Raw genomic sequence first — 26443 nt, 5'->3', positions numbered from 1 at the left:
GAGGTGGAAAGAATACACAGAAGAACTATACAGGAAAGATCTGAATGTCCCTGATAGCCATGATAGTCAATGATAGTCACTGAACTTGAGCCGGACATCCTCGAGAGTGAAGTCAAGTGGGCCTTAGGAAGCATTACTAACAACAAAGCTAGCGGAGATGACAATATTCCAGCTGGGCTATTTAAAATCCTAAAAGATGATGCTGTTAAAGTGCTGCACTCAATATGCCAACACATTTCGAACACTCAACAGTGGCCACAAGACTGGAAAAGGTCAGTTTACATTCCAATTCCAAAGAAGGGCAATGCCAATGAGTCTTCAAACTACCATACAATTGCGCTCATTCCACATGCCAGCAAGGTTATGCTCAAAAACCTACAAGCTAGGCCTCAGCAGTATGTGAACTGGGAACTACCGGAAGTACAAGCGGGGTTTCGAAGAGGCAGAGGAACTAGAGATCAAATTGCCAACATTCTCTGGATCATGGAGAAAGCAAAAGAATTCCAGAAAAACATCTATTTCTGCTTCATTGACTACGCTAAAGCCTTTGATTGTGTGGATCACAACAAACTGTGGCAAATTCTTCAACAGATGGGAGTACCACACCACCTTACCTGTCTCCTGAGAAACCTGTACGAGGGTCAAGAAGCAACAGTAAGAACCGGACATGGAACAACCGATTGGTTCAAAATTGGGAAAGGAGTACGACAAGGCTGCATATTGTCACCCTGCTTATTTAATTTATATGCAGAGTACATCATGAGAAACGCCGGGTGGGATAAATTACAGGTCGGAATTAAGATTGCCGGGAGAATTATCAACAACCTCCGATATGCAGACGATACCACCCTAATGGCAGAAAGCGAAGAGGCTCTAAAGAGCCTCTTGTTGAGGGAGAAAGTGGAGAGTGCAAAAGCTGGTTTGAAAAAACCAGCATTAAAAAAACGAAGATCATGGCATCTGGCCCCATCACTTCCTGGTATATAGAAGGGGAAGAAATGGAAGCAGTGACAGATTTTACTTTCTTGGACTCCAATATCACCACAGATGGTAACTGTAGCCATGAAATTAAAGACGCTTGCTCTTTGGGAGGAAAGCTATGGCACACCTAGACAGCATAGTAAGAAGCAGAGACATCACCTTGCCGACAAAGGTCCGTCTAATCAAAGCTATGGTTTTCTCAGTAGCAACGTATGGCTGTGAGAGCTGGACTATAAGGAAGGCTGAGCACCGAAGATTCGATGGTTTTGAACTGTGGTGCTGGAGAAGACTCTTCTGAGTCCCCTGGACTGCAAGGAGGTCAAATCAGGCCATCCTAAAGGAAATCAACCCTGAGTGCTCATTGGAAGGACAGATACTGAAGCTGAAGCTCAAATATTTTTGCCACCTAATGTGAAGAGAAAACTCTCTGGAAAAGACCCTGATGCTGGGAAAGATTGAAGGCAAAAGGAGAAGGGGACAGCAGAGGATGAGATGGCTAGATAGCATCACTGATGCAATGAATATGAACTTGAGCACACTCCGGGAGAGCGTGGAGGACAGGAAGGCCTGGCATGCTATGGTCCATGGGGTCACGAAGAGTCGGACATGACTTAACGACTGAACAACAACAACATGTCACAAACATTTAAAAGTTTAACTTGTGAACCTAACTAATCCACTTCTAAGAGCCTATGAACTGGGAGGGGAGAGCAGTAAAAGGGTCGCCCAAGCACCGGGGACAGTGTTAATCACTAAAGGGGCAGAGCCCATACACCCATGGGAAAAAAAACTGTTAACAAAAAGGCTATGTTAGATTGTACTACTCCTTCACATGTTTACACCTCTGTCTCTTTTGTTCTATCACTGTTGTTAGGAATCAGAAGAGAATCTTCTGCCAGTCCAGTTGTAGAATGGTGGTTGTTGCTCAGTCGTTAAGTCGTGTCCGACCCTTTGTGACCCCATGGACCATAGCATGCCAGGCCTTCCTGTCCTCCGCTCTCTCCCAGAGTGTGCTCAAGTCCATATTCATTGCATCAGTGATGCTATCTAGCCATCTCATCCTCTGCCGTCCCCTTCTCCTTTTGCCTTCAATCTTTCCCAGCATCAGGGTCTTTTCCAGAGAGTTTTCTCTTTGCATTAGGTGGCCAAAATATTTGAGCTTCAGCTCCAGTATCTGTCCTTCCAATGAGCAGTCAGGGTTGTTTACCTTTAGGATTGACTGATTTGACCTCCTTGCAGTCCAGGGGACTTGTAAGAGTCTTCTCCAGCACCACAGTTCGAAAGCATCAATTCTTTGGCCCTCAGCCTTCCTTATAGTCCAGCTCTCACAGCCATACATTACTACTGGGAAAACCATAGCTTTGACTAGACGAACGTTTGTCAGCAAGGTGATGTCTCTACTTCTTACTATGCTGTCTAGGTGTGCCATTGCTTTCCTCCCAAGGAGCAAGCGACTTTTAATTTCATGGCTACAGTCACCGTCTGCAGTGATCATTCATTCATTCATTCATTTATTTATTTCATTTCTATACCGCCCAATAGCCAAAGCTCTCTGGGCGGTTCACAAAAATTAAAACCAAACAACACACAATAAAACAATTTAAAATGTATAGAACATTAAAACCACAATATAACAATACAACAACAATAAAACTTAGCAGCAGTGCAGGAGTTTAAAATACAGATTTAAAACAGCAAAGCTAAAAATTTAGAAAGCTAAAATGCTAAAATGCCTGGGAAAATAAAAAAGTCTTCACCTGGCACCGAAAAGAATACAATGTAGTTGCCAGGCGAACCTCACTAGGGAGCTCATTCCAGAGCCAGGGTGCCAGAGCAGAAAAAGCCCTCCTCCTAGTAGCCACCCGCCTCACTTCCTTTGGCAGGGGCTCACGGAGAAGGGGTGCTGATGATGATCTTAAGGTCCAGGCAGGCACATATGGGAGGAGGCGATCCTTTAGGTAACCTGGCCCCAAGCTGTTAAGGGCTTTGAATGTTAACACCAGCACTTTGAATCGGGCCCGGAAATGGACTGGCAGCCAGTGCAGCTGGAAAAGTACTGGCGTAATATGAGCTCGCAGGCCAGTCCCTGTTAACAATCTTGCTGCCCTATTTTGGACCAGCTGAAGTTTCTGGACTGTTTTCAAAGGCAGCCCCACGTATAACGCATTGCAGTAATCCAGACGAGAAGTTATCAGAGCATGGATAACTGTAGCTAGGCTATCTCTGTCCAGATAAGGGCGTAGTTGTTATACTAAGCTGATAAAAAGTGCTCCATGCCACTGAGTTCACCTGTGCCTCAAGTGACAGTTCTGGATCCAAGAGCACCCCCAAACTACGAACCTGATCCTTTAGGGGGAGTGCAACCCCCTCCAGAACAGGTTGATCTTGGAGCCCAAGAAAGTAAAATCTGTCACTGCTTCCATTTCTTCCCCTTCTACATGCCAGGAAGTGATGGGGCCAGATGCCATGATCTTCGTTTTTTTAATCTTGAGTTTCAAACCAGCTTTTGCACTCTCCACTTTCTCCCTCAACAAGAGGCTCTTTAGAGCCTCTTCGCTTTCTGCCATTAGGGTGGTATTGTCTGCGTATCTGAGGTTGTTGAGAATTCTCCCGGCAATCTTAATTCCGACCTGTGAGTCATCCAACCCGGCGTTTCTCATGATGTACTCTGCATATAAATTAAATAAGCAGGGCGACAATATACAGCCTTGTCATACTCCTTTCCCAATTTTGAACCAATCGGTCGTTCCACGCCCGGTTCTTACTGTTGCTTCTTGACCCTCGTACAGGTTTCTCAGGGGACAGATAAGGTGGTCTGGTACTCCCATCTCTTGAAGAATTTGCAACAGTTTGTTGTGATCCACACAATCAAAGGCTTTGGCGTAGTCAATGAAGCAGAAATAGACGTTTTTCTGGAATTCTCTTGTTTTCTCCATGATCCAGCGAATGTTGGCAATTTGATCTCTAGTTTCTCTGCCTCTTCAAAATCCCGCTTGTACTTCCGGTAGTTCTCGGTTCACATGCCGCTGAAGCCTAGCTTGTAGGATTTTGATGCAGTACTCTAATCAATTTTCTCCTTTCTGTAAACATTTGTAGAACAATAAAACCTAAATGTTTCAAGCCTAACATTAATCAATATTCTATTTCCCCAACTTTGTCTAAGTATAGTTCATGATCTGCCATATGCGCAACACACCTCTACAAAAGATCCTAATATTTCAATACTGATCAAATATACGTGTATAGATGCAATTTCACATACCTGTGTGAACATGGACACTCAGTAACACTCCCTAACTCTCCTCTTATTCCTCTGTCTTAATCTCCCTCTTCTATTTGACCTTCTCAACTGGCTCTCCGCACCTGAAACTCTGACTACACCCACCATTCAATCACACTCTCTTGATGTCAATCATTCTTCTGTTACAAGAGTAGTTAATGCAGCTTCACATACATACTAACCTACAAGACCTATATGCAAAGTAGGTCAGTATTATTGCCCCCATATTACAGGTAGTGCCCTGCCTGGGACTATCTAGTGAGTTCATAAAAGAGGCAAGATATTCTAACTTCCTGACTTGTAGCTCAGTGTCTTAGGTCCTATGCCACATGAGCACAAAGGTTTTAATTAGTGTTTACACCAGAGTGTTTTCCAGAAGTGCAGTTTGAGATCTGTTTTGGTCAAAAATGTAAAATTAAATGGGGGAGGGGGGAATGCATGCCACCTATTCACCTTACTCTGTGATCAAATGTGCAGTACCCTGGCAGAGCTATACTTGTTTTTATAGTTTTAGAAGTATTTTATTGTATATTTATTGCCCCTTTGTATATGTTTGTATGGTTTTTGTTCTGTAGGCTGCCTTGAGAAGATTGTATCCCTAAAAGCCGCCTAAAAACAAATTTAAGTAAACAAAATACATTTCTGCCCCTTATTCCAAACTGCATGTGACTTTACAACATGCACCTTTAAAAAGAGGTCCAGCACATACTTTGAGAAGTGTTGCATTACCAAAAAAGTGGATTTTGCTCATGGAATCAAAAAAGATTGACAGGCAGCCTGGACAGGAAGAACACCATACTCCCCTCCATACCCACTGGAATCCCCTCACACACTGGAAAAATACCAATTTAAATGGAATTTTACATAGTCTCAATGAAACCCAATGTGATTGGTTGTTCATATTTAGGAAAATGTTCAGAACTGAAAGATAAAAGCCTACCTATCCCAATAGAGAAGAAAAGTGCATTATGTGAACGTAATGACTTCAATACTGATTAACAGTTCAATGGCTAAAATGAGAGGGGTGGCATCTTCACTGACAGATAAATCAATCATGGGTGAATTGTGTCAGAGGACTTTTAAATATATCCTTTAGACACCTGTAGATATACTAGTAAAGCATAATCATTGTCTTCGTTATAGCTATGCTACAATTCTTTTAAATATAGTCTGCAGCAAGTTCCCATGACTGAGCTTGCATATTTTTTTATTATGCACCAGCCAAGTAAGCAGCCACATGTTTTATTTTTGGCAACTTCTAACTAGCCTACGTGGCCCAACCACATACACTTTATACAAACCACTCTGAGCAGAAGGAGGGTTCTCTTTTTCACATATAGACATTTAATATTTTTCAGCTCCTGACAAATATATAGATTGCTTTTGCATTTTTAATTTTTTCATACTCCACTGAAAGCAAATGTGCCTGAAATGCTGATCACATTTTGCCTTTAATGTTCTGCAACTGATGATGTGGCAACTTGAACTTGAATAGCTGCTGGAAGAGTTCCTAGGAAAAAATGCTGTACTCCCGAATTCTATCTCAGCGAGTCTGAGCTTGGAAAATTCATAAGCTTTATAGGAATGGCTGCTTAGAATACTGACATGGTCAGTGAAGAATGTCACAGATTTTTAAGCAGAACTTAATCCATCACAGGAAATTCTTCTTACTAAGGAACTTGCATTCATATTAAACTATTTTAAACAAGAGATGAACTTGTTCTAAATCTATGTAACTTGTTACATGTATTCTCAACAAGCGAAAAGGGATTCAGACCCAATAATTCTTTAGTTCTTAACATTCCACACATTTATGCCCTTGAACAATAAGAACAAAGCCTACAAACTGCCAACCAGTAGACACTGACAAAGCTGTATGAAGCACATCCTCGGTACATGAGTTTGAACTTGCTACTGTAGTCTTAAGTTTTTATCTTATTTAGGGTGCAGTCCTATGAGTTGCGCCCTAGGTACTCGTAAGCCCCTGAACTTGGAGGCTTAAAAGTATCCGATGTAGAGAGGGACACGCCTCATGCCTCCTTTCCTGCATTTTAGCTAGATGCGTGATTTTGCCCATTTAGTGGAGGCTTTGGGGTGGGGGAGGTAAGGAGGCTGGGGAGGCAATAGGAAAGATTGTAGGAATGCCACCTTGTATCCTCCTCTCCCCTGGGAATGCCCCTGTCTCCATGCTCCATTTACTGAGCGCGGAGAGGCTGCCAGAGCGGTTCTCTCCATGCAGGCTACAAGGGGGAGGGGAGCACGGTTCCTGGCTCTGAGCTCGGAGACCTGTCTTCAAGTGCAAAGCCAAGGAACTGAAAAATCCGATGTCCCCCAGATGTTGTCTAGGCAACACAGGATTGCTCCCTACCATAGAAAGAATAAGGAAAAACATTACCATATTTTCTGTGTTTTCACTGTACCAACTCTGCAATCAGCCACTCACCCTTGATGATTAACAGTAGCTTTCCAGATCCACTATTCAAGCCATCAGGTAAAAGAAAATGCATGAGAGTGCAAATCAATTTTCAAATTGCAATTGAACTGTGGCTAGGATAAGGCTATGGTCAAACAAAAAATAAAATAAGGCACTCTATAAATGCTCATTGACAATAGTGCTGCTGCCTCCATTCTAAAATATCTAGGTTTGCAAACAGTAATTTGCTAATGCCCTCCCGGCTGCCTCCAAACAGATAAAACCTGAAAACCATACTGCATTGTTGTAAACCTCCATAGCAATTCGCTCAGAAAGCTCTGGTGTCAACTGAGCAACTGGTGCAGCTGCTTATATCTTATTAACATTCCAGCTCCTCAGGTTGAAGAAACATCTGTCAAGCTTAGAGAAAGAGATGGGAGATGACAAAACTATAGTCAATTAGTTTTGGAGTTTATAGTCCAAATGGGTACTTGTGTATGGAGGAGTAGCACATGAATGGATATAACAAGAACAGATGGATGGCTGTGGGCAAGTGGCACAATTGATACATGTAATTAGAACAAACCTATGCAATTCTTCCTGATCCCCACTTTAATTTTATATTTATCAACAAGGGATAGAGACTCCATAATCCAAAGCAAATCTTTCTTTAAAAAAGTAAACAAAGGATAAAAACTGAGAGAAGCAATTCTGCCTTACATTAAAAAATAGTTTAAGGAACTGAAATCAGTTTATATTTTGGTTACTTTCATAAAAATAATTTTCTCCAACAAGAACATAACCACCACATTTCAATAGAGTTGAAAGGTACTTAATATTGTTGACCAGTTCCATGTCAAAATTATTCTCCTACTCTGAATATACATTTTCAAAATATATTTGCAGAAATCGATTACACACAGACAAGAATAACTTTCACATCAGGCCTGATTGCATGTGCATCCCATTCCTCTTCCCACAGAATGAAAGTATCCACCAGGTTCTGTCTAGGCCACAGCTTCTGTTTAATTTCGTCAGGGTATCAGGTTTTTTTTTTTTTTGGCCATGTCTGATTCCTCTAGTTTGCAATATTGTGTACAAAATCTGATTACAACAAACATGCAAATTAGATAAAAATTTGTTCAGTATTGAGACCTGTTCATAAAGTGAGTGAAAATTGAAAGATTGCAAAGATGCGCACACTTAGTTCCATCACTCCACCTATTAGGAAAATGGGTGGCCATGTGCAGATGAAAACAGGAGAAAAACATGAAAACAGGAGAACTATCAGGGGTAAAGGTGACCCTACAAACAAGACTGACTACTGAAGTACACAGGAAATGCTTGCACTGAACCCAAAACCAAAGATGACTGAGGGCTGTGCATGCACGTTGGCAGTAGACAGCAAGTTTGGGGGGGGGGGAGGGTCTAATCTTTTTCTTTAACGAGATGTAACAACAAAAAAAGAAGAAAAAGAGGAAAAATCAAAACACAAATAAGTTTTTCACAGGCCTATACTTGTAGAAATGGTGGGCAGAATCCAATGCTGACCGTGCAGGCATGGCCTGCCCCACCACTTCTGGTCTGTAAGTGACAATTTAGCGCTTCTGGAGGCAAGCCCCCAAATGAGCAGAAACACTCACTTCTGGAAGAGGGCAGGTTGGTGGAGCGCCCATATTTGAATTCTGCTGACCTGCCCCCTTCCAGAAACTAGCGTTTCCGCTTGTTTCAGGGCTTGTCTCCAGAAGCACTAAATTGTCATTCCGCAAGGGGTAGGGGCTGCTTGCAGACTGGAATTGGAGGGGCTGGCCGCACGCAGACCAGAATCAGCGGCCAGCTCTGGTAGTGGATGGGCAGTATTGAATTCTGCCCATAATGTGCACCTAGGTTTTCTTCACTAATGCAAAACTACTGCTGGGATATGTTTTGTACTGAATCTATATTATTCTGAAATTGCCACCACTTTTAAAAGGAAAATGCACTCTGGCCTTTGAAAAACCTTGAAGATGGCCTTTATTCGGTATCTCATTTGTTAGAATTCTTGTTGTCAGTTTCAGACTTCCCTAAGCTACAACACTTAAGGGCTAGAAACTGACATTTTGATTCTAAATCAACTCATAAGAGAATATAAGGCCGAGCCATGCTGGTTCAGAACAAAGGCCTATTTAGTGCAACATTCTGTTAGCACAGTGGCCAACCAGGCGCCTGTGGGAAATCCACAACAGGACATGAGTGCAGCAGTAGCCTCCTGCTCTTGTTCCCCAGTAACTGGTATTGAGAGGCACACTAGCTCTGATCCTGCATGTAACATATATAGCCATCGTAATTACTAGCCATTTTTAATTTTATCCTGCATGAATTTATCTAATTCCCTTTTAAAGCTGTCCAAGTAGTGAATTCCACAGTTGTACTATGTACTGTGTGAAACAGTACTTCCTCTTCTCTCTCCTGAATCTCCCACCATTCAGATTTATTGGATGACTCCAGGTTCTAGTATTATGAAAAGGGAAATGTTTTTCCCTATCCACTTCTTCCACATCATGCATAATTTTATAAAGTTCTACCATGTTCTTCCCTTAATCACCTTTTTTTCTAATCTAAAATCCTCAAACACTGTAACCTTCTTCATAGGGGAATTGCTCCAGCTGCTTGATCATTCTGATTGCCCATTCATTTACTTATTTGTAACATCTACATTAGGGCTGTGCAGGGACCCCCTGATCTGACTCAGAAGCTGCTTTGTGGCTTCCAAGGCAGGCCCAATTTGGCTCAGGCAGATTCAGGACGCCCCCGACCTGACTCGGGCCCAAACCCGAAGCGGGATTCGGATGTCGAATCCCACTTTGGGTCCCCGCCGATGCCTCCGCGAAAACCCCCTTACCTTGCCACTGCCACCTCCACCGTCATCATCCTCGCTGCCTCCTCCACCGCGGCCATCCTCGCTGCCAACTGCTGAGGCCTGGATGTGTGTGGTGACTCTTACTGCAGGGAGTCGCCATTTTTAAAATGGCAACCTCCTGGAACTTCCTGGAGGTTGCCATTTTAAAAATGGCAGCTCCCTGCAGTAAGAGTTGCTGGGCGCATCTGAGCCTCAGCAGTTGGTGGTGTCGAGGACAGGGGCGGCGGCAGCAGAGATGAGGGTGGTGGCAAAGGCGGCAGCAAGGAGAAGGCGGCGGCTCAGGTAAGAAGCTGGAGGCACCGGGGGTGCCAAGCTGGGGGACGACGACGACAACAAAGCTCTGAAGTGCACTGAGTGCATTGGAGAGCCCCCGACCCACTCTGGGTTGCTTCGTGCCCCCTCTGCTTTGCCTCGGGAGGGGCACAAGGTGACCCGAAGCAGCCTGCTTCAACTCAGGGTTCAGGCCTCGGGCCGAAGCGGTGCACAGCCCTAATCTACATACCGCCTTATCTGCTAAAAAGCCATCAAGGTGCTGTACAACAATTTAAAACAATAAAGCCTTGTAACAATAAAAACAAGAACATTAAAAACAGTAAAAGCATGAAAAACTACGTATTCTAAAAGGTTAAATTGAAAAGATGCGCCTTAACACATTTCAAAAAGACAAGAGAGTGGGAGCCAAGGTCCACTGAACAATATATACCAGCTTATTTTGGTACATCTAGCTTACATTTCAGCTCAGGTAATTAAAATTCTATATAATAAATGCAATAATAAGAGAACCAAAGAGAACTAGCTGTTCACTAGTGTAAATGTCTCACAAAATGCATTGGAGGCTTTGCTATGCGTCACACTGACAGGAAAATAGAAAGAACTTTTCAAGTTTCATCCCAAATACCTCTATAAACTCAGTACAGTTAAAGCTATGTGACCTTTACAATGGATGGGAGGGAAGGGGAGGAGTGTCCTCACATAAACATGTCTTACAATTCTCATGGGAACACTATTCATACTTATCCATTTAAGTTAATCAGCTTGCAAACTAAACTTATTTACAAGAGATCTTGTAGCTACTTGGGGGGGCAGGAGAAGCCTATTACTTATTGTGTGCTGCCACCTAGCAACATTTTCAAGAATAATTTGCGCATAAAGCAAACTTAAGCAGTTTTGATATTTGCTCGTTTTATATTCATTCAGTGCAATCTAGACATGTTTAGTCAGAAGTAAAGCCTACTGAGTTTAATGGTGCCAGGTAAGTGAGTATAGGATTGTAGCCATTTTATCCTTAAATTGCGGTCTGTCAAAAAAACATGGATGGAAGAAAGAAAATTACAGATCCATGATTTATCACTAGTTGTTTAATTCTTTGGGGATAAGTTCTTGGCAAATTACATGCGTGATTACACAACTCTATTGTTCCCTGTCCTAACACTATCCTTGGATAAAACCTGTTTTCTTTCATGCAAATAAGTACATAGATTATTTTTCTTGAGCAGTCCTATTATGTGTCCCAATAGATCACAGACTTGAACTTGTTGGCAAAATTACTAGCACAATTCCCAGCCAGCCAGCAGCTGGTGCACATTTCGACGCCAGAAATACCATGCCATTGTTAACTTGATTTCAAGGGATTATATAATAAAGGGAAAAATATCTATACAAGTTTAACTGTCATTCAAGAATATACAGAAGAATGGAAATTTCCTTTATTCTTAAGCTAAAATCCACAGAAGTGCTAAAGTGAACTTCTCCTTGCCTTTTACCCTCCCTTATCCTATGTACCAGCACAAGCAGCCAAGCTCCAGGCACACCTGGATGTTTGATACCATGAAGCCCAAAGGCTATACAAACACTGCAGTTACTGCGGCTTTTAGCCCACTGGGGTTACCTGGCCTGGTGGGGGCAGGGGCAGAGGCAGACTCAGCCTAACAGTCTCAGTGAAATTCCAAAGCCTTGCTGAGCAACTGAAGTACCAGGATGCCTGCGAAGTTCCACTTCCCCGATTTAAGCATTGTGGAGATGGTGTAAAACAAGCATTCAGAGAACTGAGTGCTGCATCCTGAGCTTCTTGGAGCACTACAGAAACAGTTTACAAAAATGGACCACGCCTCCTTATTGGTATTTGCTACCATTTGCTACCAGCATGTGGTAGCATATTTCCATTAAGAAATATATTCAAGTCAATATAACAGAAATAAAGTAGGGTAATAGAACTTCTGAAAAAAAATGAATTAGATAATATTTACTGTGTGGAAAAGGTCCACTCACACAACGCAATGGGTTCGCTTGTGGCTGTACCATTTTTATCCCAATTCTGATCCTCAGCCAGCCAGTGACACTCATGCAGTTCGCAGACAATAATTGTTGGCTAGGATGCAAAGGTACTGTTTGTAAAGGAAAGACAGAGGAAAAAAAGGTGCTTCCAAACTGAATCACTTCTAACGGAAAGCTGTCACCACCGCCTCTGCCGCCAACCTAGGACTCGGGAGTCCCCAGGCTTGCTTAAACCAAAGCAGTTCCCTTGATTCTCAGAGCCAAGGACAAATTATATGTAGTTGCGCCAGCTGCAAAGGAACACTGGACTCAGCACCGAGCCAAACTGGAAAGGACACACAACTTTAAAAGGTAGAGAATTTATTTACAAAAGGGAAAAAGGGAACTGGAAGTTACAAAGCCAAATTAGTATAAAAATGGAACGTACAAAAGCCAGATTGATACAAACAGATTAATACAAACACAAGACAACTGGAAACCCAGTACAGACTGAAAACAACAGAAACTACACTGCTGCCCATGCATACCCCCATATGGGCCTTCTCATAAGCTGCACACCTGAACACTTTCTCCAGAGCAAGATGAGAACAATGGCAAAGGCTCAATGGCCCTCTCCAGTTTGATACACTAACCATGCCAGCCTCCAGTTCTCTCTCCCCCTCCCCTCAAGGAAAAGGTCCATCGAAAAGGTGACATTTTCCACACATGCCCAGCTGAAAGCAATTTCCCCTCTTCCCATGGAACTGGGTATTTTATGTCCTTGAGGCTAGAGACAACCAGGACTTCAAGAGATAAGCCAGATGCCATCCTCCCTGCAGGTGGTCAGGTACTATCAACGTTTATGTTTTCCCCTTGGGCCTTACACAAGTTTGTTACAAAAAGTTCAGCTAATAGAAAATGGAGGCACTTTGGTTCTTTACACCATGCATGGATATGAAACAAAAAGAGACAAACAGCTGCAGTTGTCCCTGTTGATCATACAGCACCACATCTATCTAAAGTTATTTCTAGGCCACCTTTAAGGATAGAACCCTCTCAAAATCCCCTATCTATCCCCTGCTGTCTACAAAGCTGGAGCAAATCTGAGATTAAAACAGACCTACCACCAAGTATAGTTTGCATCTGAGATAAGTTGGTTTGGAAACAAGTATCCAACAAGTATATACATCACATAACCAGGACTGGCTGCACTTCCCTTATGAGTGTATAGCCAATGCTGCTGCCACACAAGAAATGCACTTTTTACTACATTTTCATCAGCCTAGTTCTACATATATGATATACATCCATGAATAAATAGTCAAGTAAGTACACTTAGGGAGCAATCTTATGTGGATAGATGGTCACCTCTGACCCCGAGGGAAACTGCCTGTCCAGTGCAGGGTAGGAGAAGTGGTGAGGAGTGGATCTCCTCCTTGCTCCCCCTGCCCTGCTTTCACAGCTAGACAGCCGATTTTGGCTGCCTAGCCGTGGGACCTTGGAGCACAGGAAGCAGTGGCTCGACGACACACAGGATGTGTCGTACCGGCATTTCCAACCTCCCCACCCTGGCCCCAGGAACACCCCTTTTTCGCCGCTCCGTATTCCTCTTATGAGCACAGGGCTGATCCGTGCTGCCTATGAGGTGGTGCAAGAGGGGGTGGGGGTTGGTTCCCTGGAACCAACCAACTGACTAGCGGCCATAGGATTGCGCCCTTAGTGACTGTCAGTGCAGAACCAGGGGGAAAGTCTGTTACACCAGTATAATTAACACAGAAGATTGAGACACAGTCCTATCACACATTTCTCCAACCAGATTAAATGGGAATCCTGCCCAAAGTGGAGACACTACCTTCCAGTTATTTACCGCAGCCTGCAAACATCTATGGTTCTATTCAGAAGCCTCTCCTTCTAGCCACCTTGGACAGTGTCAGATCCATCTCCATAAACTACAGATACTACTGGCAATGCTCCTGGTCCTTTTACATCCACACCACAATTAGATATCAGCAGGTGAAGCTTTTTGCCACCACTGCCTCTCCATGCTGTGAAGAGTTTTCCTTGCTGGTTTTTGCCAGTTAAGTAACTGTTAAAAAGTATAACGAGCTGTCACAACCAAAAATACTTGGCAACCTTACCACATAGAGACTAGGACTGCAATCTTAGAGCATACCCCATTGAGCAAAGAAAGATTTATCTCCAGTATATGTACACACCCCTTCATGGATCACTGCCTTGTTGTGGCGAAGGGGCTTGCGTAACTCAGTGAAGCCATAAGCTATGCCGTGCAGGGCCACCCAAGACGGACAGCTCATGGTGGAGAGTTCTGACAAAATGTGGTCCACTGGAGAAGGACATGGCAAACCACTCCAGTATTCTTGCCAAGAAAACCCCACGGAACATATCACAAGGCTAAAAGAGATGATGCCGGAAGAGGAGCCCCTCAGGTCGGAAGGTGTCCAATATACTACTGGGGAAGAAGAGCAGAGGGAATTTCCAAGTAGCGCCAGAAAGAGTGAAGCGGCTGAGCCAAAGCCGAAAGGACACTCAGCTGTGGATATGTCTCGTGGTGAATAGAAAGTCAGAAGCTATAAAGAACAGTACTGTTTAGGAACCTGGAATGTAAGATCAATGAATCAAGGTAAGCTGGAGGTGGTCAAACATGAGATGGCAAGATTGAACATCGACATCTTGGGAATCAGTGAACTAAAATGGACAGGCATGGGCGAATTTAATTCAGGTGACCATCATATCTACTACTGTGGGCAAGAATCCCTTAGAAGAAATGGAGTAGCACTCATAGTCAACAAAAGGGTGGGAAAAGCACTACTGGGGTACAATCTCAAAAAAGACGGAATGATCTCAGTACAAATCCAAGGCAAACCATTCAACATCACAGTAATTCAAGTCTATGCCCTAACCACTGAGGCCGAAGAAGCTGAGGTTGATCGGTTCTATGAAGACCTACAACACCTTCTAGAACTAACACCAAAAAAAGATGTCCTCTTCATCATAGGGGATTGGAATGCTAAAGTAGGAAGTCAAGAAATCACCGGGATAACAGGCAGGCATGGCCTTGGTGTACAAAATGAAGCAGGACAAAGGCTAATAGAGTTTTGCCAAGAGAACACGCTGATCATAGCAACCACTCTTTTCCAACAGCACAAGAGGCGACTCTACACATGGACATCACCAGATGGTCAATATCGAAATCTGATTGATTATGTCCTTTGCAGCCAAAGATGGAGAAGCTCTATACAGTCAGTAAAAACAAGACCTGGAGCTGACTGTGGCTCAGATCATGAGCTGCTTCTTGCAACATTTCGGCTTAAATTGAAGAACGTAGGGAAAACCACTAAACCATTCAGGTATGACCTAAATCATATCCCTGATGAATATACAGTGGAGCTGAGGAATAGATTTCAGGGATTAGACCTGATAGACAGAGTGCCTGAGGAACTATGGACGGAGGTCCGTAACATTGTTCAGGAGGCAGCAATGAAATCCATCCCAAAGAAAAAGAAATGCAAGAAAGCCAAGTGGCTGTCTGATGAGGCTTTAGAAGTAGCTGAGGAAAGAAGGGAAGCGAAAAGCAAGGGAGAAAGGGGAAGATATATCCAATGGAATGCAGAGTTCCAGAGTATAGCAAGGAGAGACAAGAAGGCCTTCTTAAATGAACAATGCAAAGAAATCGAGAAAAACAACAGAATGGGAAAGACTAGAGATCTCTTCAAGAAAATCGGAGATCTCAAGGGAACGTTTTGTGCAAAGACGGGCATGATAAGGGACAAAGAAGGCAGGGACCTAACAGAAGCAGATGAGATTGAGAAGAGGTGGAAAAAATACACAGAAGAACTATACAGGAAAGATCTGAATGTCCCTGATAGCCATGATAGTGCGGTCACTGGACTTCAGCCGCACGTCCTCGAGAGTGAAGTCAAGTGGGCCTTAGGAAGCATTAGTAACAACAAAGCTAGCGGAGATGACAGTATTCCAGCTGAGCTATTTAAAATCCTAAAAGATGATGCTGTTGCTGCACTCAATATGCCAACCAATTTGAAACACTCAACCGTGGCCACAAGACTGGAAAAGCTCAGTTCACATTCCAATGCAAGGGCAATGCCAATGAGTCTTCAAACTACTGTACAATTGTGCTCATTTCACACGCCAGCAAGGTCATGCTCAAAATCCTATAAACTAGGCCTCAGCAGTATGTGAACCGAGAACTACCAGAAGTACAAGCTGGGTTTCGAAGAGGCAGAGGAACTAGAGATCAAATCGCCAACATTCGCTGGATCATGGAGAAAACAAGAGAATTCCAGAAAAACGTCTATTTCTGCTTCATTGACTACGCTAATGCCTTTGATTGTGTGGATCACAACAAACTGTGGCAAATTCTTAAAGAGATGGGAGTACCACACCACCTTACCTGTCTCCTGAGAAACCTGTATGAGGGCCAAAAAGCAACAGTAAGAACCGGACATGGAACAACTGATTGGTTCAAATTGGGAAAGGAGTACAACACAAGGCTGTATATTGTCACCCTGCTTATTTAATTTATATGCAGAGTACATCATAAGAAACGCCGGGTTGGATGACTCACAGGTCGGAATTAAGATTGCTGGGAGAATTATCAACAACCTCAGATACGCAGACAATACCACCCTAATGGCAGAAAGCGAAGAGGCTCTAAAGAGCCTCTTGTTGAGGGTGAAAGTGGAGAGTGCAAAAGCTAGTTTGAAACTCAACATTAAAAAAAAGAAGATCATGGCATCTGGCCCCATCACTTCCTGGCATGTAGAAGGGGAAGAAATGGAAGCAGTGACAGATTTTATTTTCTTGGGCTCCAAGATCACCGCAGACGGTGACTGTAGCCATGAAATTAAAAGACGCTTGCTCCTTGGGAGGAAAGCTGTGGCAAACCTAGACAGCATAGTAAGAAAGCAGAGACATCACCTTGCCGACAAAGGTTCGTATAATCAAAGCTATAGTTTTCCCAGTAGCAACGTATGGCTGTGAGAGCTGGACTATAAGGAAGGCTGAGCGCTGAAGAACTGATGCGTTCAAACAGTGGTGCTGGAGAAGACTCTTCTGAGTCCCCTGGACTGCAAGGAGGTCAAATCAGGCCATCCTAAAGGAAATCAACCCTGAGTGCTCATTGGAAGGACAGATACTGAAGCTGAAGCTCAAATATTTTAGCCACCTAATGCGAAGAGAAAACTCCCTGGAGAAGGTACTGATGCTGGGAAAGATTGAAGGCAAAAGGAGAAGGGGACGGCAGAGGATGAGATGGCTAGATAGCATCACCGATGCAATGAATATGGACTTGAGCACACTCCGGGAGAGAGCAGAGGACAGGAAGGCCTGGCGTGCTATGGTCCATGGGGTCACGAAGAGTCGGACACGACTTAACGACTGAACAAAAAATATGTACACAAGAACAGCCTGCAGGTAAACAAATGTGAGCACACATACACAGAGCGTGAATATATTAGACATAGATTTATATATGAATCTGTATGGCTATTGTACATAAATATATAGAGTCCTGTGGCACCTTAAAGACTAACAAATGTATTATGGCATAAGCTTTCATGGAGTGAAATCGTCTATATGGGACAGAAAAGTTTCTAGTGCTTTATTTTTTCACAGAAAATTTTCCATTTCATTACAATGTTTATAATGTTGTAGTTTTTGTATTTATTTTTATGAACTGTTTTGAACCTCCAAGAGAGCCTCAGCTATTGGGTGGTATAGAAATGAAATAATACGTTCATTAGTAAAAGTTAATGTATGCCAAATGATAATACAATGTTAGGCAAGCTTGGCAGTTTCAAAGTTGTAATTAATGTTTTTCAGGCGATTATCCCTGGCAGGTATTTGAGGGAATACATATATGTCACTGAAATACATATACATTTCAGAGTGAAATGGAACTAATAAGTAGTAATAGCGAAACTGAGGGTGCCCAACAATCTTAGTGGAAGAGAGCTGAACTCTGTTGAAACAGATGAGTGGTTATCAGACTATCATACAGAGTTCTTTGGGTTACTAACATCAGTCCGTCAACAGTTTTCAGTATCTTTATTTTTTTCTTAAGTGTAAGGGAAGTACATGGTATTATCTTTTTAAAAATTGCAAGTATTCCAATAAAAAATTCTATATAACATTTAAGGGCACAATCCTATGCATGTTTAGACAGAAAAAAAGTCCTACAACTCCCAGCACTTCCCAGCCAACCATGCTGGCTGGAGAGTGCTGGGAGTTGTAGAACTTTTTTCTCTCTAAATATACATAAGGTTGTAGCCTAAATCACATTAAGAGAGCAATCCTATGGCCCTAGAGAGCGACTGGAGGGGCATAAGATGGTTTGGAATCCTGGATTCGAGGCTGGAGTCAGCGCTCAGACCCAGGAGTCCAAGCTCCTCACCTATTCCCCTTCCCAGGAACAGATGGGAAACAGCCCATCTAGCTGAAATGCAGTGGGAGGAGTGCAGAGGCAAAGATCACTTCCATCACTCCTCCCACTCTGCACTGGATGGCCATAAGCTTCCGATTTGGAGGCTTACAGCCATCCCCATAGGATTGCTCCCCAAATGTTCTTTTATCTCCCCACCCCCAACTCAAATATTTAACGTCAAATACTTGCGGAACAAAAAATTAACATGGGGTACATTTTTTAAGCTTTGTTGTATCATAATGATCTCTGTAGGCTAGGACATCAGAACAGTTTCCAATGCAGATGACCCTATGTAAAATAACCTAATCTGCATTGAAAATTTTTCTGGAAAATTTTGCAATTTGACATTTTCCAGAAAACTCACAGCAACCACTCTGGAAATTGTTCTACAGATACATAAGAGCATAGGCATCCATGTATGGGAAGCTGCCTTTTACAGCGTCACACCACTGGTCCATCTAGTTCGATACTATCTACAATGGGAGACTTCAAACTTGTCAGACATAGGACAATGTCTGCTGATGAAACATGCATTTGGGGATCCCTCCTTTTTTTTTTACCATACATATTATTTTATGACAGTGCTGCTGTTATAACCCACAGACCCTGATCCACACACTGAACGCTAATGGTCTCTATACCATTATAGAGTGCCCTCCACATGTGTTGGGACTAGAGATATAAAGCTTCTGGAAATTTTGAAGCCATGGAAAAAAACTGCATTTTGGGGGGGCGGGGTTCAGAAAAAAATGGGAATTTTTGGAAAAAATGAAAAATAATCAATACTTATTTTTTTAGTACTCTTCACAGATGTAAAGTCTTTTTGTTCCTTCAGGGCAGCTTTCCCCAACCTGGTGCCCTCCAGATACTTTGGACTTCAGCTCTTAGCAGCCTCAGGCAGGATGACCAATAGTCAGGAATGCTCCCCGTTGTAGCCCGAAACATCTGTAGGGCAGCAGGTTGAGGAAGGCTGCCTTTATGTTCGTGAAGCTATATTATATATAACTTGGTTTGGTCATAAAATCATCATTATATTTAAAAACTTTAAAAAGTGAACTCAGTACATTTGTAATTATTGACTAAATAAGCTATACTTTTAAAATTTAATATACCAAACATGATTAATTTATGAGCAAACCAAGTTATACATAATATATTTTAGGTGCCTAGTGTATGTCTGATCTGAGGGAACTTCAGCAAGTAGTCCCTGAAACATCTGAATCATCCTAGAAGCAGGAAGAACTAGAGGCAGAGGAAGACATGTCCAGAAATACCAGACTCCGTAGAACATAACCCAAACTATTACGAATGCACATTTTCTTCCATATTATGATATGGTAATTCTATTCACACATTGGGAAATTGAGCATGACTTGGAGAATCCCAAAATGTTTTTCAGTAATAGATACATTGGATCAATAATTTTAATAAGAAATGGAAGCAATAATTATGCTGAGAATCTTAGAGAGAGGATTAAAAACATTTTCCCCCATGGCTTCATTATTTCTAGATATTTTACATCTCTAGTCTTTCTATAAAAGTCTTTATTACACAGCTTTCAGAAATCATTGGGGGGCGGGAGTAAAGGCTTGGTAACAATATATAAACACCTTGTCTTAAGTGCTACAGGAAAATGTTTCATAATTCAAAGCTGTTCAATTTCAGGGGAAAACTAGGTTTTTCCCGTATTTTTCTGTTGTTTTTCCCCCCCAGGTCTTCACACATCTCTAGCCAGGATTACAACTCCCATAAAGGACCAAACAGCGCTGGCTGCTATACTAACGTGAAAGGTGTTTGACAGGGTCTCAGACAGGGATCTTTTCCAGAACTACCCGGGAAGGCCAGGGATTGAACCAGGGATCTTTTGCATCCCAACCAAGCACGTGCCTTACCACTGACTCATGAAGAGGAAGAGGGTAGGGGTACCAAGGTGTAAGACGAATTTATTTAAGTGAAGGCTGTTGGCTGACGACAATATATTATGTGAATGTGGAGAAATCCAAGGCTCAGCGCATCTGATGGTGTGTCGATTACTGCCGGAGTCTTGTACTGTTGACGATCTGCAGCAAGCTAACGACAAAGCTGCGGCGGTGGCTACATTTTGGCAGAGTAAAGTTTGATCTGGATACGAAATAAATAAATAAACAAACCACTGACTAAGCTACCCCCGTGTCCCATTTTACAACAAGGCCACCCTCCCTCGAACGACGCACGCAGAAGCAGGCCCCTCACCCGCTCCGTAGCCTCCCTTCTCACCGAGGCTTCTTTACCTGCCGGCCCCTGCCACCGCCGCCCCCCAGGCTGCTCCCTCGTACTCTCGAAGGCGCCTTCGTCACGCGCGAGCCTGCTTCTCAACGAAGGCTGGGGACGCAGGAAGAAACTCACCTCATTGTTGAGGTTCAGGACCTCCGCCATGGCCTCGGCTCGAAGGCGCGACGACGAAGCGCCCACCTCGCCTACGACCGGCCGCTCTTCTAACCCCGCACGTTTGCCTCCAGCTCACGGAAACGAAACAACGCGCACGCGCTGTCCTCACTTGCTTTCCTTCCGGGCGGCGCTCTAGCTTACTCTCTATGGTGCCGAGGCGGTGAAACGTAGTTTAAGACTTAACCATAGACTTAGGATCCTGTGCCGCAGTGTGCATTCCCTGGAATTCGTCCTTCGGGTGCTGGTGAAGCGTAAAAGAAAAGAAAAAGGCCGCGGGGGCGGGGCGAGAAAAGACTGGAACTGATGCATCTGGTAGTCTGCAAGCTTTAGGCTGCGATCCTTACCTGGAAGTAAGCTCCACTGAATGTAGTGGAACTTACTTTTGGCTAAGCATTCATAGCATTGCGCCGTTGAGGAAGAAGAGTTATACGTCTGATGTTTACTCAGAATTCCCATTGAGTTCAATGGGACTTAATCCTAGGTAAGCGGGCGCGGAATTGCAGCTTTAAATTGGATTTCGGTGTAAAGCTATCTCGGGCACTTTTGAGACACAGAAGCAATAGCCACACTCGCTTTGAAATCTGTTTCCAGAATTACGAACTGGCCCTAATGAGTGATATAGTGTGTTAGCCTGTTTTTCTCACCTCCAGAAGGGACAGAGACTTTTTAAGCGGGCAGTGTAAAAGCTGGAATGGCGTAGGTAGGAACGGCCCCTTTATTAAAAAAAAAACACAGCAACAACAAAACATCCCAAACACTATGGCATGTATTAGAGACACTTGAGAACTGTATTTTAGGACAGAAACACTTGAAAACTTTATTATTATTAATCCCTTAATGCCCAGAACACATCTGGAAGAGAATGGAATGGCTTGGAACAGCCACTTCCAAATGAGCCAAATCAACCAAATTCACCAGCCAGACATAACTATGCAATAAGCCACAAAACACACATTCAGGTACCCATTCCAGGCAATAGTCTGCATTCTTGAAATATGGCCCAGAACAGCAAGTTCCAAGTAGGTCAAATCAACCAAATTCACCAGTCACACATGACGGGGCGGGGGGGGGGGGGGATGCACTAAGTCACAGAATTTCTGCAGAAATCATGTTCCGATACCAGTTCTGGACAATAGTCAACATTTTCAAAAAATGGCCTGGAACAGCAACTTCCACATGAGCCAACTCAACCAAACTCACTAGTCACACATGACTAGATGGGAGTGATACAATGAGCCATAACCAAACATTACCATTCAGTATTAGAATCAAAAGCCACATTCAGTGTATATTACAATAATATAACAGAATCAAAACCACCTCAAAAATTACTGATGTGTGTCTAACTTTTAGCCCTACCAAGTAACATTTGACACCATCAAATTACATTTGTCTATTGTTAAACCAGGGTAATTTATGTTCAATTATTTTTAAAAAGTCTGCTGGTTTAAGACCAGACTTAAAGCTATCTCATGTTTGCTCAAGGTCCATGAATCCAGGAAACTGAAAGCTAAGTCTGGTGCCTTAACTGACAGGCCCCGTGATCAGTGATGATGTTGTACAGTGTCATATATTATGCTTGCTTACAACTTACCCTCCATGCATCCACATTTCTCCTAGGTTTTTCAGGCCCAAATGCACATGAGGAGGATGGAGTGTCTGGGACCAGCAAAGATGCCCCATGTTGTCCTGGTTCTATATTGCCTTATGAAGCATCTGAGCCTTACTCTATCACTAGAGAAATCTTCCTGTGAGTTGAGCCAGGCCTGTTTGTTAGTTACATCAATAGCTGGCAGGATGGGTTAAACAATGAGAGGGAGACCTCTTCTAGCAGTAACCCTTCATGCTTCATAAAGCAATATAAGACCAGGACAACATGGGGCATCTTTGCTTACCAAGGGAAAGTGTGATTGCATGAAGTGAAATGAAATAGGCGTACATAGAGTGTGAATGCATATTCAGTGTGACATGAGAATATAGTGTGAGATACAATCCTTGCATGTCCTTTCCCCACCACACAGGAAGTAAGAGCAGGGATTTGGGCCCTTGTATTGCATTTCTGCTTTGCAAAAGGTGGTGTGAGGTCCTGATCCTTCTGGTCCCCCCACCCAAATCTGTGCATTCCATCCCCAGCCTTCCCAAATTATCTGAAGGTCAAACTTCATGTTGCTGTAAAGATGTAGCTAGGTTTCTTTCTTTTTTTACTGAAAAGTAAACTCTTGGGACCTCATATGGTTCAGGACCCCAAACTGGTGGGTAAGGGCCTTTAACCCTTTCCCCTATGCCTGCAATTTACATTGAAACTGCATGCCTTTTTGGCAATGTAAATAGGAGGCATGGCTAGGGATTTATGAATTTTCTTAAATCCGTTCTGTCTGTGTTTCACAGACTGTCAGGCATCCTTTGTTTTTCTGTCCACTCGTTGACAGAATTGGAACTTTTCTACAAGAATTTCATTCATTTACGTATGCACATTACTGCACTTGCATGCATGCACACATGTGCAAGTACACATTTTCACAAATCCCTCGCAAAAGTAAAAAACTAGACTGTAAGTCTGGTTATTGGAATATTGTTTTGTGGTGGTTCTGTGGCTCATTTCATCACTCCCAGTTATGTGTGACAGGTGAATTTGGTTGATTTGGCTTATTTTGAAGTTGCCCTTCTGGGCCATTTTCTAGAATATGGATGGGTATCCAAATGTGTTTTCTGTGGATGTTTTGTGGCTTGTTGCATCCTTCCCATGTAATTATGCATGACTGGCGAATATGGTTGATTGGCTCACTTGGAAGTTGCCGTTCCTGAAAGTTTTTCCAGAATATGGACTATTGCCTGGAGCCAGTGGTGGCTAGTGACTCCAGTTCTGACGGCGCTGTTATTCCTTTCACTGTTTTAGTTACCACCAGCTGTACCATTAACAGTGCTATCCAAAGTGCTGAAGCCATTTTGGGAATAGGGTTCAGCATGTTGGATAGCACCTTTCAGCATGTTGGATAGCACTGTTAGAGTATTGGCTGGTAATAACTGAAACCCTGAATGTAATCACAGCCCGTCTGGAACTGGAGTCACTAGCCACCATTGCCTGCAATACGTATCTGAATGTGGTTTCTGTGGACAGTTTGTGGCTTTTTGTATGCCTCCCGTGTAGTTATGTGTGACTTTGGTTGATTTGGCTCATGTGGAAGTTGCTATTCGGGGCCGTTTTTAGAAAACATGGACTATTGCCTGGAATGGATATCAGAATGTGTTTTTGTGGTAAGAACATAAGAACAGCCATGCTGGATCAGACCAAGGGTCCATCTAGTCCAGCATTCTGTTCACACAGTGGCCAACCAGCTGTTGACTGTGAACCCACAAGCAGGGCATAGGTGCAACAGCCCCTGCCTGGCCATGTTCCCCAGCAACTGGTGTAGATAGGTATCCTGCCTGTGATACTGCAGGTAGCATATAGCCATCAGGACTAGTAGCCATTTATAGTAGGGATGGGGGAGGATTCCACCACGGGCCCCACTGGGGCCCGTGGAAGAACGGAGCACTCACCTCTGCCTCCTCCCAGAATCCGTGCGGATTGGCTCACTCGTAGTGTTGATCCTGTGGAGCTGGCCGCCGGCTCTGCTTCGCTGGCGATACGGCCGGCCACCATTGCTGTGTCGTATCGCTGGGATAGGGTAAGTGAGTCTCCAGACGCAAATGGCGTAGTGGGCGCCATTTGCGGCCATAAAACTGGTAGATTAGCCTAAATGCAGCCATTTACGGCTGCATTTAGGCTAATCTACCAGCTTTACAGCTGCAAATGGCGTCCACTACGCCATTTGCATCACTGTTTTTCCCCACAATAGGCTACACAAATATTTGCGAAGCCTATCGCGTGAACAGGGACACAAATGGCGTAGTAGACGCCATTTGTGTCCCTATTCACACGATAGGCTACGCAAATATTTGCGTAGCCTATCGTGTCAAAAAACAGGGACGCAAATGGCATAATGGAAGCCATTTGCGGCCACAAAGCTGGTAGATTAGCCTAAATGCAGCCATAAATGGCGGCTGGCTCTGCAGGATTGCCATGGAGTAGAGCCGGCCCGGACGGATTCCAGGGGGAAGGGACGGATCACCTCCCCTCCCTGCGGACCCCCCCCCACCAGACCCGGAGGTAAGGGAGTCGTACATCCCTAATTTCTAGCCTTATCCTCCATGAATTTCTTCAATCCCCTTTTAAAGCCAACCAAATTGGTGGCCATCACTACATCCTGTGGTAGCGAATTCCGTAGTTTAACTATGTGCTGTGTGAAGAAGTACTTCCTTTTATATGTCTTGAATTTCCTACCAATCAGCTTCATGGGATGACCCCAGGTTCTAGTATTATGAGAGAGGGAGAAAAATGTCTCCCTATCCACTTCCTCCACACCATGCATAATTTTGTACACCTCTATCATGTCTCCCCTTACGCTCCTTTTTTCCCCTAAATGGTAGTTCTGTGGCTCATTGTGTCCCTCCCCTACAGTCGAATGGGAAAAGTGAATTTGGTTGATTTGGCTCACTTGAAACTGACCTTTCTGGGCCATTTTCCAGAATATGGACTTTTTTACAGAACGGGTATGCAAACATGGCTTCAGTGGAAATTTTGTGGCGTATTGCATCCCTCCCATACAGTCATGTGTGACTGGTGAATTTGGTTGATTTGGTTGATTTGGAAGTTGCCGTATGTTTTTCAAGAATGTGGACTATCACCCAGAACTGGTATCCAAACATGGTTTCTGTGGAAATTTTGTTGCTTATTGTATCCTTCTCATGTAGATATATGTGACTGGTGAATTTGGTTGATTTGGCTCATTTGGAAGAGGCCTTTCCGGGCCATATTTCAAGAACATGGACTATTGACCAGAACAGGTACCTGAACATGGTTTCTGTGGAAGTTTTGTGGCTTATCATATCAGTGCCATGTAGTTATGTGAGACTGGTGAATTTGGTTGATTTGGCTCATTTGGAAGTTACCATTCACTGGATGTGTTCTGGGCATTAAGGGGTGAATAATAATATAATTTTCAAGGTTTTCTGTACGAAAATATTTTTTTCAAGTGTCTCTAACATATGTCATAGTTCTGGCCCATTCCGGCCTTTATACTGTCCCCATTTTAAGGTCATAATATATCCAGTTTCCAGTTGAAAACCATGCAGAGAAATCAGAAAAGGGCCATGAATACAGACTGGCTCTCCCAGGCTTGCATTATGCCAGCCTTGCCCAACTTAGTGCCCTCCAGAAGTGCTGGACTGCAGCTCCCATCATTCCCAGCCAGCTGGGAATGATGGGAGTTGCAGTTCAGCACCTATGGATGGTGCCAAGTTAGGGAAGGCTGCATCATGTTCTTGCCCCACATATGGCAGCATTCGTTGCTGTCCTCCCTCTCAGCTGTCTCAACCTGTTCTCTTTTACTTGAGGGGCAACGCGCTTCTTATGCTGCTGGTCCAATCAGCAGCTGCCTATATTCCTGCTGTTATGAGGAAATGGGTGGAGTATTCATTGTTAATAAAGTTGTTTTTACTTAATTGAAGGAAAGCTTAGAAAAGTCAGTGACCCTGGTCAAGAAAGGTATAATAATTCGGGAAGGACAGAAATTGTGAAGTTAGGTAGTCAGAATTGCTTGGGAGGTATCCCAGAATCTTAAAAAGAAGAAAACTGGGGAGGTGAAGAAAGACTGACAGAGGCTGAGGTTTCTCAGCTTTGTTCTCTGG

The 26443-nt window shown here is 43.5% G+C and overlaps 1 protein-coding gene and 1 long non-coding RNA gene across 4 annotated transcripts in view; one reads left to right on the top strand and one right to left on the bottom strand.

Annotated features, from left to right (window-relative positions):
• SRFBP1 (serum response factor binding protein 1) overlaps positions 1 to 20776 on the bottom strand; it is a 108123-nt gene extending 87347 nt beyond the window's left edge. For 2 of the 3 annotated variants that reach the window (XM_084833947.1, XM_084833945.1), the window contains exon 1: positions 20672 to 20776. In XM_084833947.1, coding sequence (XP_084690073.1) covers positions 20672 to 20701 — 30 coding nt within the window. In that variant the 5' untranslated portion in view covers positions 20702 to 20776. Of the gene's footprint in view, positions 1 to 20178; positions 20408 to 20671 lie in introns of all 3 variants that reach the window. The other variant, XM_084833946.1, reaches the window with a different exon arrangement.
• A 102-nt stretch (positions 20777 to 20878) lies between these two features.
• Positions 20879 to 26443, top strand: part of LOC146352385 (uncharacterized) — a 52605-nt gene continuing 47040 nt past the window's right edge. The window contains exon 1 of the long non-coding RNA XR_014787715.1: positions 20879 to 21194. This is a non-coding gene — a long non-coding RNA (uncharacterized LOC146352385). The remainder of the gene's footprint in view (positions 21195 to 26443) is intronic.

The sequence above is a fragment of the Heloderma suspectum genome, chromosome 2 (genome assembly GCF_057233095.1).
Source record: "Heloderma suspectum isolate Gila_16-S chromosome 2, 16-S_ref, whole genome shotgun sequence".
Taxonomy (NCBI): Eukaryota; Metazoa; Chordata; class Lepidosauria; order Squamata; family Helodermatidae; genus Heloderma; species Heloderma suspectum.
This window is presented reverse-complemented; position numbering and strand designations above follow the sequence as displayed.